At 45.8% G+C, this 14,409-nt stretch overlaps 1 protein-coding gene across 1 annotated transcript; it reads left to right on the top strand.

Moving 5' to 3' along the window:
* Window positions 1-1,683: 1,683 nt before the first annotated feature.
* On the top strand, window positions 1,684-13,806 carry PSMB1 (proteasome 20S subunit beta 1). Its single transcript, XM_084776121.1, has 6 exons — window positions 1,684-1,849; window positions 5,514-5,621; window positions 6,358-6,439; window positions 9,413-9,542; window positions 10,858-10,964; window positions 12,629-13,806. The coding sequence occupies exons 1-6, from the start codon at window positions 1,740-1,742 to the stop codon at window positions 12,812-12,814; spliced, it is 723 nt and encodes a 240-aa protein (XP_084632247.1). The 5' UTR covers window positions 1,684-1,739; the 3' UTR covers window positions 12,815-13,806.
* The last annotated feature ends 603 nt before the right edge of the window (window positions 13,807-14,409 follow it).

Below are 14,409 nucleotides of genomic sequence, written 5' to 3'. Positions count from 1 at the left end.
GTCGGTTTTTGTCAAGGGCTGAAGAGGAGGGTTAGAGAGATGTTTAGGGTGTAGCGGTTACGGTTGGGCCCAAACTCAAGCAAGAGTGCTGCATCCTCGGCCTTCCATGTTTTGTTTTGTTGGCAGAGGGTTTCTCTGTGTAGCCTTAGCTGCCTTTGGACTCTGTAGACCAGGCTGGCCTGGAACTAGAGATCCGCCTGCTTCTGCCTCCCCAGTGCTGGATCGAGGCCGTGCGCCGCCACGCCCTGGTAGTCTTAACAGGCTTTTAAACTAACGGTGTTACCCTTGGCAAGCTCACTGCGTCCTCCGCTTTGTTCCGTAAAGTCGAATGATAATAGTAATTGCCTCCTAAGAGATTTGTGAGTCGATGACGTGAACGGCAAGCAAGTAGTCCTTGTCATGTGCTCAACGGATGTTAACTCGTGTCCAAAGTAGGACTGCAGAACGGGCAGCCTTGGAGTTTCAAAGTCATTTATGTTTTAGCTACTACCAGCTCTCTTCCCTGCCGGCACAAGAAAACGTCAGTTGTTTTTTAGGCTCCTCCTCCTCCTCCTTATCTTTTTTTTTTCCTTTTAGTTTTTCGAGACAGGGGTTCTCTGCCTTGGCTGTCCTGCCTGGAATCACTTTATAGACCAGGCTGGCCTCGAACTCACATCATATCTGCCTGCCTCTACGCTTCTGAGTGCTGGGATTAAAGGCTTTTTTAGGCTGTTTCTTAATGCTTGACTGGATTCCGCCATATCTTAATTTTTTTTCCTTCTGCGGCTCATCTAGGTATATACATGTGTTGTCCTGCTTACGTCCTTTCCCTTGTATTTTGGACTATCAACGTGGTAATGCGCTCCTTTAGGTTAGCTTGTGTGCATGCGTGCCTGCGTGTGTGATGGACAGTACCTGTGTATGTTATGTCTATAGGTGTTGACTATGCATAGGCTCTAATTAGTACAGTAGTATTGTGCATCTATCTTCTAAAGAAAACCTTCTCCTTGGAAGACTGAAGAATAAAGAAAACTTAAAGACCTGACAAGAGGTAATTTAAGGGAAGGAGGTTTTATTTCTGCCTACAGCTTGAAGGGAATACAGTCCGTGTTGGGGAAGCATGACACATGCAGAAGAGTGTTACATTGCATCCACAGGCCGGAAACATAAAGAGATAAATATTAATTTGCTCTTTTTTTGTTTAGTCCAGAAAGCGAGGCAATAGGGTGGTACCACTTATATTTAGGTTGGGTCTTCCCGCCTCAGTTAAGCCTTCTTGAAACACCTGCGGAGACATGCCCATGGGTGTTTCCTAGGTGATGGGAGAGTCTCTCAAGCGAACAATAGTAACCATCAGATTCTGGTTAGGGAAACCTAGTGATGCCTCCTGGGTCTCGTGGCTGCGCGTACCACACAGTTGACCATGCATCCTGGACACAGCAGGAACTGCTGACCCATTCTCAATGTGACATTTGAGTTGCCATTGCTCTGTGATTGCATTAATTTTTTGGTACGGCCTCACTTTTAACTTTTTATCTGCCATGAGCGAATCCAAAGGTTTTCTTGGGGTTATAAAACAGGTCTCTTGGATTTGGTGGATGGATCTGGGTTACGCGCCGGCGGGACGCAGGTGTAGACCTCCAAGAACAACGACGAGTATAGGCTAGAGGAGCCCGGCCGAGGGGGGGGGGCGGGGCAAGGGGCGGAAGTGGACCGGGCCCGGCGGCCATCTTGCCGTGAGACAGCAGGAGTTGGGCGCGATGCTTTCCACTGCCGCTTACCGGGGACCGGACGGAGAGCTGGCGATGGGGCCACACGGCTCCGCCGGCCCTGTACAGCTGCGTTTCTCGCCTTACGCCTTCAATGGAGGGTAAAAGCCGGGTCAGCCGCGCTCACCTTGGTCGAGCCTGGGGTCGCGGCGAGCGGGTGTGGGCATGGCGGGGATGCAGCCTGGTGGGGTGTTCCGCAGCCCGGCGGGCAGCCAGGGCGGTACACGAACGCCCTTGGTGCCGCTTGCTCCAGCAGGACGGGCTCCATCCTTAACCCTCAGCTCTGTGGGTGTCGTGTCGTGGGGCATGAACACGTTTCTAAAGCCGGAGGGCGAGGGGGGCTGTTCTTACTCGAACACGAAGTCATGACTGATTTGATTTGTCCCGCTTGTAAGACGCGTAGCCCTTTCTGTGGATGAGCGGTCTGGTCATTTATTATTTCAAAAAGAAAATAACATTCATTAACTAGACTTAAAGTTGTAGATCACTGATTTTTGTTTTCCTTTTTGTTTGCTTTAAGTTCAGGGGTGAAAAGTAAAGGTTGTTTTGTTCTATTTTTGAGACGTAGCTTGCTGGGCAAGTTCTTCCGAGCTACTTCCCCAGCCTTGTTTGTGTATGTATTCTTACTCTCAAATTACTTGTGCGTTTTAATTATCCTCTTTATTCGAAGGGCTTTTTTTCTTCGATTTTCGATCTTTGACAATACAGGGGCATTCTTCATCAAATTGTTTATGCATAGAAACATATATATATATATAGATCTCTGAGTTCGAAGACAGCCTGAGCTACACGGAGAAACCTTGTATCAACAAAGAAAAGCAAAAACGTTAAATATGTCTTTATGAATGTTGAACATGGCTGACTTTAGCCTTGGTTGTGCCATTTGAAGAGCAAATGTGAATGTGTGTGCTAAGTGGGTTCCTTTCCGTTTCTTGACGGGGAGGTTACATTTTTGTAAAATGCAAGCAGTTGAGTATTTTATAGTCTTAGTCCTTTCCTCTTGGCATTTAAACAGTCCTGGTCATAGAGCTGGTGTGAATTAGAACCGGTTTAAAATTCATAGTATTCTCTGCCTTGTTACAGTTTTGGTTTGCTTTTCCTGTGTGCTTCTTTCTTCTTTCTTTTTCTTCTTTCTTTTTTTTAAATGTTAACTCATTTTTATTATCTACCCAGGCACGTATATGTGTCCTATAAGTGTGTGCCATGTGTATGGCGGGGTGGATGCCAGAAGAGGGAGAGGGGATCCCCACGCCTGGCCTCCTGCTGAATTACAGATGTTGTGATTCACCTGCTTTGGAGGCTGGGACTTGAACTCGGGTCCTCTGGAAGAGCAGCAGGTGCTCTTAACCGCTGAGCCATCTCTCCAGCCCCCTCCTCTGTGCTTCTTAACTCTGCATGTGACCACTAAATGCTTACACTGTAAGGTGTGTTGATCATTTCAAGGTGTTCCGAATACAATACTTGTAATTCACTTTTTAACTTGGCGGTCGTTCCTCTCGATGCATTCCTTTCTTCATAGCTCTTTACAGCGCTCTTATTAAGTCATCCTTTCCCCTGTCTTTTCTGCTCCTTTTAGCATGTGTTACAACTAGCCCTTCAGGCAACCTCTGACTCTACAAACTGATACTATTTTCTCTTTGTCGCTTCCAGTTTTTGTCACTTAAGACCTTTACAGCCCTCATTCCTGGGAGCATAATTCCCAAGTTTCTATAACTTTATTTCTCAAAAGTCCCCTCAATTCTGGCTTCTTTAGGGAAATGTTCCTGAGTGCATTTTCTGTTCTCACCATAACTCCTGCTAGTAAACAAAACAACAGGGTGATTATTCCTTTCAGTTACCTCTGCTCCTTAAAATGCCTCTTGTGATTATGGTGTAACTGTGCTTCTCTCCGTTTAAAGTTGGGACTGTTGTAGTTGTTTTCCTCAGCAAACCACTGAGGCGGTTATGGGGACGTGGCTGCATGCGTTGGTGCTCAGTTATGGGGACGTGGCTGCATGCATTGGTGCTGTGTTTGGATTTCTCCTTCTTCACGTTCCTCATTCTGTCTCCTGTGTCACTCTTATTGGAATAGTATTTCTTTACCCTAACCCTGGCCCAACCGACCCCATATTACATACTTTATTATTGTGAGAATTGTTCTAAAACCTCACTTTGCAAATAGAACTTTGCTCATCCCTGTCTGCACAACCTTCAGGACACCCTGCTGAAATTCTACAACCTAGCTTGGCACTTGGGATCCTCTACAACAGCCTACCACATAAGGAGTATGCATGTCTCTAGTTACCCAGTTAATTAGTTACAAGTAAGGACTACATTATTAAGGAGCTTGAGTGGACTGTTACATTTTGCTCCTTCTATTGCTGTTCATGGTGTGTGGAATGCCCTTCTTTTCTGCTTTAGTACAAAATTTGCTAGTAAATGGTAGGTAATATTTTCTGGATGTTTGTTTCCTAGAAGGAACTATGCCAGGTACCTGTGTGGATTATGTTAATTTTCACACCCTGCCATTACCATCAATCTGAATATGAATTTATCCAGTCATACACCTAAGTGGCATGAGTAGACCTCTCAAGGAATTCCAGTGCCCAGGCGCTCAGTCATCACATAGAACTGTCCTACTGTGTGCCACGATGATTGTCCACTCATTTAACCCTTCCAGCGCCGTGATATGAGATAGTTACTGTTACGTAATGTCTCCTGTAGGTGCTAAGGGAGTCAAAGCCTTTAGAAGTTAAGCAGCACTAGGATGTTGGGTCTGCTTCTGTGGTTGTGCTCTGGGGCTCTTCAGTAAGATGTCAGAACTGTACAGTGACAACTTTTCCTGGGAAGACATGACATACACAAACCCCGCTCCATGGCTGACTGAAGTTAAATTGGAGAACCAATGAGTCTTTCTTGGGGTTGTGTTTGGGTAAGGAGATAGAGAACCAAGGATGTCCCAGAATCAACCGCATCGTAGAAAAGTCCACCCCACACAGTAGACGACCCATATAAGCTGTCGGATTTCTGTACAACTTGTAGGAAGCCTCACAAGTCACAGTCTCCTCTTCCAGCTTGGCTGGTCAGAGTCTCCTCCCCTGACAGTTAAGATAGGGTCTCCTATGCAGCCTTGGCTAGGCTAGAACTCACAGAGCCTGCCTTTCCCCCCAAATGCTGAAATTCAAAGTATGAAAAGGTGCGTGTGTGTGTGTCGGGGGGGGGGGGGGGTGGTGTCTCCAAGAATCTCACAGCTTCCCACTAGATAGAATGCGATTCCCTTGAGCGTTTACCTTAGGAATCCCGTGAGCCTACCTCGCCCCCCCCCACACACACACAAAGGCTGTTCAGTTGGGAAGAGCCTGCTCTAGACACTCCCTAGCAGCTCTCCTACAGAGAGACAGACAGACACAGTCCTTCTCTGACCTGGCCTTGCTTGTGGACTGCTGTGTGACACAGTGACTTTCCTGTCACCTCTTCTCAGGGAGGCACTGGAGCAGGATGATGTTCTGTTTCACACTCTGTGATGTATATTAGAGGAAAGCGAGGCCCTCCGAGGTTAGTGTGCTCACAGGCTTATGACTGCATCACAGAGTCTAGGTTAGGGCTTCTCCGGATGACCTGTGGCCGGGGATCCTTTTCTCTGTATTTCATCTTTCGTTTGAATTCTCCTTTGGAGCTCGTGGAATTACCCAGATCAGTTCTCTAGAGCACTTTCCTGTTTGAAGAGACAGAATCAATGTCTTTTTCTAATTTTTTATTTTTTACCTTTTTTAAAAAATCTATCAGTACTGTATTGGCAATTGCTGGAGAAGATTTTTCCATTGTTGCTTCAGACACTCGGTTGAGTGAAGGATTTTCAATTCATACCCGAGACAGCCCCAAATGTTACAAACTGTAAGTAAAGCTTTCCCTCGCCCTGCCCCCCTCTCTCTGTCTCTCTGTCTGTCTCTCTTTTAAAGATTTACTTTTATTTGAAGTGTATGTTTTGTTTGTGCATGCTTTTGCATATCATGTGGTATTGGGAATTGAACCCTCCCAGGTCCTGTAGAAGAGCAGCCAGTGCCCTTAACTGCCGAGCCATCTCTCCAGCTCCTAAGTAAGACTGTGTAAAGACATCCCTTGCCTTGTGATGGCAGTTGGGAAGATACTTGGCTAATCACAAAGCTAGAACTGAAATGGAAACCACCAAGGCTTGAACTCTCTGCATAGAAGGTTAAGGTGATGTGGATCTGAAAGGAAGGAAGGCAGCTTTGCCACGTGCGTGTCCTAGGCTTGGCCACACCTGCCGTAAAACGCCATGAGTGTGTCGTGTCTTCCTAGTTCCTGGCTACCCAGCTTTTCTATCTTATTAACTGGACTTTTGGAAGGAAGCTAGCGTTAGACTTTATTAGTCAGATGTTCATGTGTTTTTACTTCATACTTGTTTTCTGTGGACGTAGTCAGAGTGGTGAGATTTCTCTATGACCCTAGGGTTACCTCATGCTTCACCTCCCCAGCCCTAGACTGTAAAATAGTCACCCTTATTTTCTTTAGCCTATTCATACTGTATCTTTAGCCTCAAAGCACTGGCTGGTTGTCAGTTTGTGAGCCTTGCTTTATCACTCATTTTTCTGAAATTGGCTTTTTACAGAACAGACAAAACAGTAATTGGCTGCAGTGGTTTTCATGGAGATTGTCTCACTCTGACAAAGATTATTGAAGCAAGATTAAAGGTAGGTGCCTTTGAACATGTCACCTGCTGAAACAGTTCAGACAGCTGCATTTAGAGAGACAGCGAGTTAGCAGGTGGAGTTCCCATGTCCTAGGAGTAAAGTGGCACCAAACTGGCTGCTGCGGTCACAAGATTAGCAGGAAATGGCAGCAGAGTCAGTCTGCTCAAACCTCTGCTTTGTCAGGGTCGCCTACCTTCTGTGGGTAGCCCGAGGGCTCTTCTGAGGTGTCTCAAGTCTGGCTGTGACAGAAGATAGCCCGGGCAGCCTATAGACAGGAACATGACTTGACCAGTCTGCTGGCCTTTCCAGAAATGACCCTGGAGCACTGCTGAAGGGGGGTAGTTGTAATAGCCATCACCGATGGATTGTGTTGTAGAAAGGGTTATCAGGGTGACCACTTTCTCTGTCACCTCCTTGGGTCCCTTAAGGTGACTCATCACATAGCCATGAAGCAGTAACTTGCATTGCTGAGGGCTGTGTAGACTTTCACTATCTTAGAACATCTAGTATTGAAAGCTTCAGAAATTTACATTTATAGTAGATACAATGTAGAGGATTGTTAATTCAGAACATGGCTGCTCTGGCGAGAGATCACATCCAAAGATCTTCTAGGTCTGTGTGATCTGGCTGGAATATAAACATACCTTTAATCCAGGAGGCAAGCAGATCTGAGTTCAAGACCAGCCTGGTATAAAGCAAGTATCAGGTAGAGAAAAGCTTAGGTCCAGGCGTGGTGGTACATGCCTTTAATCTCAAACAAAGGTGAAGTTAGTTTGTAGAAAGAAAAGTTTGAAAGTGGTGTCTAATTGAGTGGCAAAAAAGGTAACAAATCAGAGGAGATTTGACAGAATAGGATAAGTCCAACTCTCACGAGAAGAGAGAGGAAAGGGAAGCTACTTAAGAGGCAGTTTTTCAGAGAAAGGAGGCAGTTTTACCAGGACAGTAATAGAGAGATGGGTTGCTGAGAGAGATGGAACCAGCCAGAAAATGAGAAAAAGCCAGAAGATTAGAACAGATTGTTGAGTTAGTCTGAGACCAATCAGAGCAATTCAGAGGCCAAGAGAGAAGCCAGATTAAATAAATCATCTGGGAGAAGAGTTTGAAGCAGAACAGCTGAGTTGAACCAGCCAGCCCAGATCACGAGTCTCAGAGACTGAAAAATATTCTAGGCTTAAGTTAGAGTCTATGGCGGTTAGAAGCTTTCAGGATTAGGCCTAGGTTAGCAGAAGGAAGCAGTAAGCCTCGCAGATAACAATTGAGTCAGAGACTAAAAAATTAATTTTACAATACATTATGCCTTCTAATTCATATTTTACTATAACTTATCTTAGAAATGCTTCTGTATTTTTCATGTAGCTTATTGTAATTGTTCAGTATTTTCACCTTGTCTTACAGTACTTAGGCTTTGCTTTTGAAAGGCTGATTACGTGACTAACAAAAATGGTGAATTGAGCCAGGTGTGGTAGTGTGCGCCTTTAATCCCAGCTGAGAGGCAGGCAGGAGGAGTTTGAGGCCAGCCTGGTCTACAAATCGAATTCTAGGACACCCAAGGGGTTGCTTTTACACAGAGAAACCCTGCCTCACAAAACAACAAAAATGGTGAACTTAAACCCTTTTTATGTTTATGATTTTTGTGGAAACTTTAAGATTTATAAGGATTTAGTATATCAGAATTATGAAATCCCTGTATTGGCATCCTAAGATCTTTTTTAACGTAGTTATTTAATTTTGTTTGTTTATTTTATGGGTATGGAGGTTTGGTCCACTCATATTTGTACACATGGGCATGCCTGATACTCAAGGAGGTTCAAAACCCTTGGAACTGTCTATGAACACTTGTAAGCTGCCATGTAAGTGCTGGGAACCAAACTAGGTTTGCAAGAGCAGCCAGGGCTCTTAATTCTGTGGAGCCATCTCTCTAGTCCCTAAAATCACGTTTTTGTTACTGTTTTTCTTGGTAGACACTTTGAGAGGCAAGACTTTGCCCTTTAGTGATGCGCTTGTCCAGGAGTTTACAAAGAGTGGGGCCCCAAAGGATGCAGTTAATTGATTTTTGTTTGTAAGAGACCAGATCATAAATATTTTAAATCTAGAAGGTCATTTGATTTCTGTCATAGCTACCCAGTTTTGCTGTTGGATTGAGAAAGCAGCATAAATAACATGGCTATCTTTCAGGAAATTATTATTTGTAGAAGCAGGTCAGTCAGGCTCCTGGTGCTGACATCATTTGGGGTGCATAGTGCAGGAAGAGATGCACGGGGACACCTTCCCCAGGCTCACCTTACAGGCCTGCACACCACATCATTGCCGAGTTAGTGCCTGCGGTGGAGAGCATCTTGTTACCAGCGTTCCTGACATTCTTCCCATTAAAATCTGTTTTGAGACAGGGTGTCTGTGTGGTCCTCTCTGCCTTAGAGCTTGATGTGCAGACCAGGGTGGACACAGACTCCTGCTTCCTCTCAGCTGGGATTAAAGGCATGCTGGGACAACTGTCTATTTGCTTGAGGTGGCAAACCAACTACAGACCAGAATGTTAATTGTGCCAAAGTCTGCCTTTCAGAACCAATGAGTTTATTTGGTTATTTAGAGGAGTATGGCCGAGGAATTCCTTAGGGGGCTTGAGTACCTGAAAGGGAGCTGCATCAGCAGAGGCTCAGCACAGCATAGACGGCAATTCAGGAGTGCTGGGTCCTAGAAACCCCTGCTGAGTGCTGGGAGTTGTTTACTGTTGGTATAACCTTGAGGACGGCCCTCTGGGATCTTCCTAGCACTTGTCAAGAGTTGTTCACATCCTGAGTCTTGCTCTTTTCCAGGAAATGTTTCTAATTTGAAAACTTTGCTACTTCTGCCTCAAATATATGTAATAAGTGTCAATCTATGTTAGTAGTGAAAGATGTAAGCTTGTGTATGTAGTGTGTCATTGAACTTTGAGGGCTCTGACTCTGCTCTCCTGTCCGTCCCCCCCCCATGCAGATGTACAAGCATTCCAACAACAAAGCCATGACCACCGGGGCCATCGCGGCCATGCTGTCCACCATCCTGTACTCACGGCGCTTCTTCCCGTACTACGTGTACAACATCATCGGGGGACTTGACGAAGAAGGTAGCCTCCTGCCAAAAGCAAATGTGTTCTTTTATAAATGTATAAGCTTCTGCCTGGGGTTGAGCCATTAGCCCAGCAGCTTTGCTCTTTGATCATGAGAATAGAAGAAACCGAAGCTATCTGGTGACTTATCAGTCACTTCTGTTTTCTCAGGATCTGCTATGTGTTGAAAGTTATTATCTGTTATCTTACAGACCTGACCTACAGAAGTTGATGAATGGTTATATAACATAGTTAATTCAAGCAGTTCTCTTTTAAAGTTACTTATTTTTATTTTATGTGCATTGGTATTTTGCCCGTAAGGGTGTCAGATCCTCTGGAGGTGGAGTTACAGGCACTTGTGGTGCTGGAATTGAACCCAGGTTCTCTGGAAGAATATCTAGTGTTCTTAGCCACCAAACCATCTCTCTAACCTTCTCAAACAGTTCTTGAAAAGGAATTTCTGGGGCTGGAAGAACTTGTGGTTAAGAGCAATTACTGCTCTTGCACAGGACCTGTGTTTGGTTCCTGCACCTACACGGTGGCAAAATACACATATACATCTACTCCCAGGTGGGGTCTATTGCTGCAATGAAGCACCATGACCAGAAAGCAAGGTGGAGAGGAGAGGGCTCATGTTCATATTGCTGTTGATCATTGAAGGGAGCCAGGACAGAACTTAACCAGGGCAGGAACCTGGAAGCTGGAGCTGATGCAGAGGCCATGGAGGGTGCTGCTCGCTGCCCTGCTCATCATGGCGTGCTCAGCCTGCTTTGTTATGGAACCCAGGACCACCAGCCCAGAGATAGCACCAGCCACACTGGGCTGGGCCCTCCTCCATCAGTCACTAAGAAAATGCCCTGCAGGCTTGTCTACAGCCCACTCTGAAGAGGCATCTTCTCAGCTGAGGCTCCCTCCTCTCTGATGACTCTCTAGCTTGTGTCAAGTTGACATAAAACTAACCAGTACAGTTTACAGTATATTGTTAAGGGTATATTTATCTAATAGTAAAAAGATATATGTGATAAGTTCTTGGTATTTTTACTTTTAGCTCTAAGAAAAATTTAAACTATCTAGTCTATGCTGAAACTATAGCAGCCTATTTGTTAGGGACAGCGTGGAGATTTCCTTAGAACTTTGAGTAAGGTCTGTGATGATTACTCAGTGTGTCTGAACAGTGACATTAATTCCAGGCAAGCTGACCACAGTGTTAGGATGACTTTGACCTCATTTCATAAAGAATACTCTGCTGGGGTCCACTCTGACCTTTGTCAAAAGTTGAGCCAAGTTGACGGCACCTGCACCATGCTTTGACGATTCCTCTTTGTTCTTTAAGGAAAGGGAGCTGTGTATAGCTTTGACCCCGTGGGCTCCTACCAGAGAGACTCCTTCAAGGCTGGAGGCTCAGCAAGCGCCATGCTGCAGCCTCTGCTTGACAACCAGGTAATAAGCTTGAGCCTCTGCCGTAGCCGCGTGGGCTGAGGTGCTGCTAAGGTCTTCTAAAACCATTTCTTTGCCCCTGTTCTGCCAGTGCCACCTTAGATATCATCTGCCCCATGGCTTTATGGACTCTTTCTCTGCAGGCATTGGTCAAGTCTTGAGGCGTTTTCTGTGCCATCTTTACCTTACATCACATACGTCTCCTTCATTACATCACACGTCTCCTTCATTACATCACACACGTCTCCATTACATCACACACGTCTCCTTCATTACATCACACACGTCTCCTTCATTACATCACACACGTCTCCTTCATTGCATCACACACGTCTCCTTCATTACATCACACATGTCTCCTTCATTACATCACACACGTCTCCTTCATTACATCACACACGTCTCCATTACATCACACACGTCTCCTTCATTACATCACACACGTCTCCTTCATTACATCACACACGTCTCCTTCATTACATCACACATGTCTCCTTCATTACATCACACACGTCTCCTTCATTACATCACACATGTCTCCTTTATTATCCTTACTGTTTCTAGGTTGTAGTCTGTCTCCCGACTATATTTCTATCTTTTTTTAATGTGCATTGGTGTTTTGCCTGAAAGTATGTCTGTGAGGTTGTAAGACCTTGGAGTTGCAGACAGTTTAAGTCGTCATGTGAGTGCTGGGATTTGAACCTGGGTCCTGTGGAAGAGCAGTCAGTGCTCTTAGCCACTGAGCTATCTCTAGCCCACTCCCAACTATACTTTTAATTTGTCCCTCTTTTTTTTTTTTTTTTTAAATACCACCTTTATTCAGACCTCCATGTGTTGGGTTTTCTTCTTTAAATTCTTTCAGCCTTCAAGCTCAGTTGCCTGATTTATACTGCTCTGGATTCCTTACCTCACCCTCTGCTGTCTGTCCATCTGCTTGTACCATACCCGGCCTCTGCTCTTTCCTGAGATGGTGTCTCCTATCTGATCTCACTCTTTAGTTAGGAGTGTTTGATACTCCTCAATTTCAGTGTCTTCACCTTGTGATTCTATTGTCGTTATAAAAGTGCCATGACCAAAAGCGACTGTGGAGGAAAGGGTTGGTTTCAGCTTAATGGCCTGTGCTCAGTGAGGGAAGTTGGGTCAGGAACCTTGGAGGCGGGAAACTGAAGCAGAGACCTTGGAGGAGTGCTGCTTACCAGCTTGTTCCCTATGGCTGGCTGAACCTGCTTCCTGATACAGCCGAGGGCCACCTGCCCACATGGTCTGCGTGCTCCTACATCAAGCATTAGTCTGAACAATGTCCCACAGCCTTGCCTCCAGGCCAATCTGATGGAGGCATTTTCTCAGCTCAAGCCTCCTCTTCCTAGGGAATGCTGCCCACTGACAGACGCCATGGCCATCGGGCTGTCCTGGCGCCGCCCCCTCCTTGCTGTGTTACAGTATCTCTATCTGCCTCGTTGTGCTGTGCTTTTGAGAAGCTGGGAGCTTTGCCAGATTCTTCTGTGTTTACACTGGGACTAGAGTATCCTCAGTGTGACAGCCATTCTAACGTGCCCTGACAGGCCCAGTGCAAAGCCTGGGACGTGAGGATGTGTGCTGTGGGAGGCAGGGATCTTCCTTAGGTTGTGGGGACACAAGATGTTCCATATGTGTTTCTGCTTCTCCAGGTTGGTTTCAAAAACATGCAGAATGTGGAGCACGTCCCCCTGTCTCTGGACAGAGCCATGCGGCTGGTGAAGGACGTCTTCATCTCTGCAGCCGAGAGGGACGTGTACACCGGAGACGCCCTCAGGATCTGCATTGTGACCAAAGAGGGCATCAAGGAGGAGACTGTCCCCCTGCGGAAAGACTGACGTGTGCCGTATACGGGAGCTGTGGCACAAGTTTGTTTTATTCGAAGGAAATGTAAAGTGCTCATTTTATTACAGTTTGTCTTCTCTAAGACGACAAATTGGGAAGAATTTTTTTCTGTGGGGCTGGAGAGATGACTCGGCAGCTAGCACCCAGCTGTAACTGCACTTCCTGGGCAGACAGTGCCCTCCTCAGCCCTCGACCAGCACATGCTCATGCTCATAAACATAATAAAATAATTTCTTTATCTGGGTATATTGTTTTGAGATTTATTTTTATTTTAAGTGTGAGCTTACGTGAATATATGCTGTATGTCTGCCGGCCCCCGGGGGAAGCAGGAAGAGGCTGTCAGTTCCCTGCAGCTGGAGTTAGAGCCGGTCATGAACTGTCAGATGTGTGCTGTGATCCAGACCTGGGCCATCTAACGGACTGTACACTCAGCCGTCCCTCCAGCTCTATGTTTTTATATTTAAGAATGAAAAAAATGGGACTGAGGAGATGGTTCAGTGGGTAAAGATGCTTGCCCCAAGCCTGACAACCTGAGTTCTTTCCCGTGGACCTATGTGGTGGATAGAAATGAACTATACAGTTTGTTCCTTGACTAATACACATATGCCATGGCACATACACATGCACACACACAAGAACACAATTTTTAAAAGAATGAAAAATGGATTGTGGGTGCTGGAAGGTGGCTCAGTGGTTAAGAACACTTGTGCTCTTTCAGAGGCCCTGCATTCCGTTCCCGGCACCCTCGTGGTCGTACAGAGCCATCTCTACCTGGAGTTCTCTTGCCTCCACAGACAGCAGCCATGCATGTGGTCCATACACACATTTTTAATTTTTAGAAAGTTGTGTCTGCTCTTCCAAAGGACCCAGGTTCAATCCCCAGCACCCACATGGCAGCTTACAATTATCTGTAACTCCAGTTCAAAGGGATCTGACACCCTTATACCAATGTATGTTAAAAAATAAAAGTTGTGTCTGTTTTTAAGTCCGGGAGTAAGAGATTCATTTGAAAAGGTTGGTAATTTGGGCCACTATATGAAGGTTCTCAGTATTCAGGCCATCAGCTTGTCTGCAGATGCCTGCAGTCTACTCAGAAGAGACTTGTAGGCCTTTATTACCAGCTTAATGCTTGAGTGGAATTTCTTAAGATTTGTCATCCCTGGGACTGTCAAACAGGCAATATGGAATGGCTGTTGTGAAGAAAGAAAACAGTGTAAAAGTAAACAACCTTCACATGAGATTGAGCCAGGACAGAGAGAGGGAGGGAGGGAGGGAGGGAGGGAGGGAGGGAGAGAGAGAGAGAGAGAGAGAGAGAGAGAGAGAGAGAGAGAGAGAGAGAGAGAGAGAGAGAGAGAGAGTGTGTGTGTGTGTGTGTGTCTGTCTGTCTGTCTGTCTGTCTGTCTCCCATGTGGGTACCCACAACATGGAGTCCTGATCTGGAGCTGCAGTTACAGGTGGTTGTGAGCCACCTGGTGGCCACTGAAAATGGAGCTGTTCCTCTGAAGAGCTTGTGAATATTGGTCATCTTAAAGTTGAGAGCTAGGCTTAGAGGTACAGACCAGGAGAGTGCTCTGGCCAATGTGAAGTC

The sequence above is a fragment of the Acomys minous genome, assembly GCF_964271855.1.
Source record: "Acomys minous genome assembly, chromosome: 3".
In the NCBI taxonomy this organism is placed as follows: domain Eukaryota; kingdom Metazoa; phylum Chordata; class Mammalia; order Rodentia; family Muridae; genus Acomys; species Acomys minous.
This window is presented reverse-complemented; position numbering and strand designations above follow the sequence as displayed.

Coding starts and splice junctions, on each gene's coding strand:
- PSMB1 (XM_084776121.1), top strand. CDS start 1,740: ATGCTTTCCACTGCCGCTTACCGGGGACCGGACGGAGAGCTGGCGATG. Junction 6,440..9,412: donor TTATTGAAGCAAGATTAAAG/GTAGGTGCCTTT, acceptor CCCCCCATGCAG/ATGTACAAGCATTCCAACAA. Junction 9,543..10,857: donor CGGGGGACTTGACGAAGAAG/GTAGCCTCCTGC, acceptor TTGTTCTTTAAG/GAAAGGGAGCTGTGTATAGC.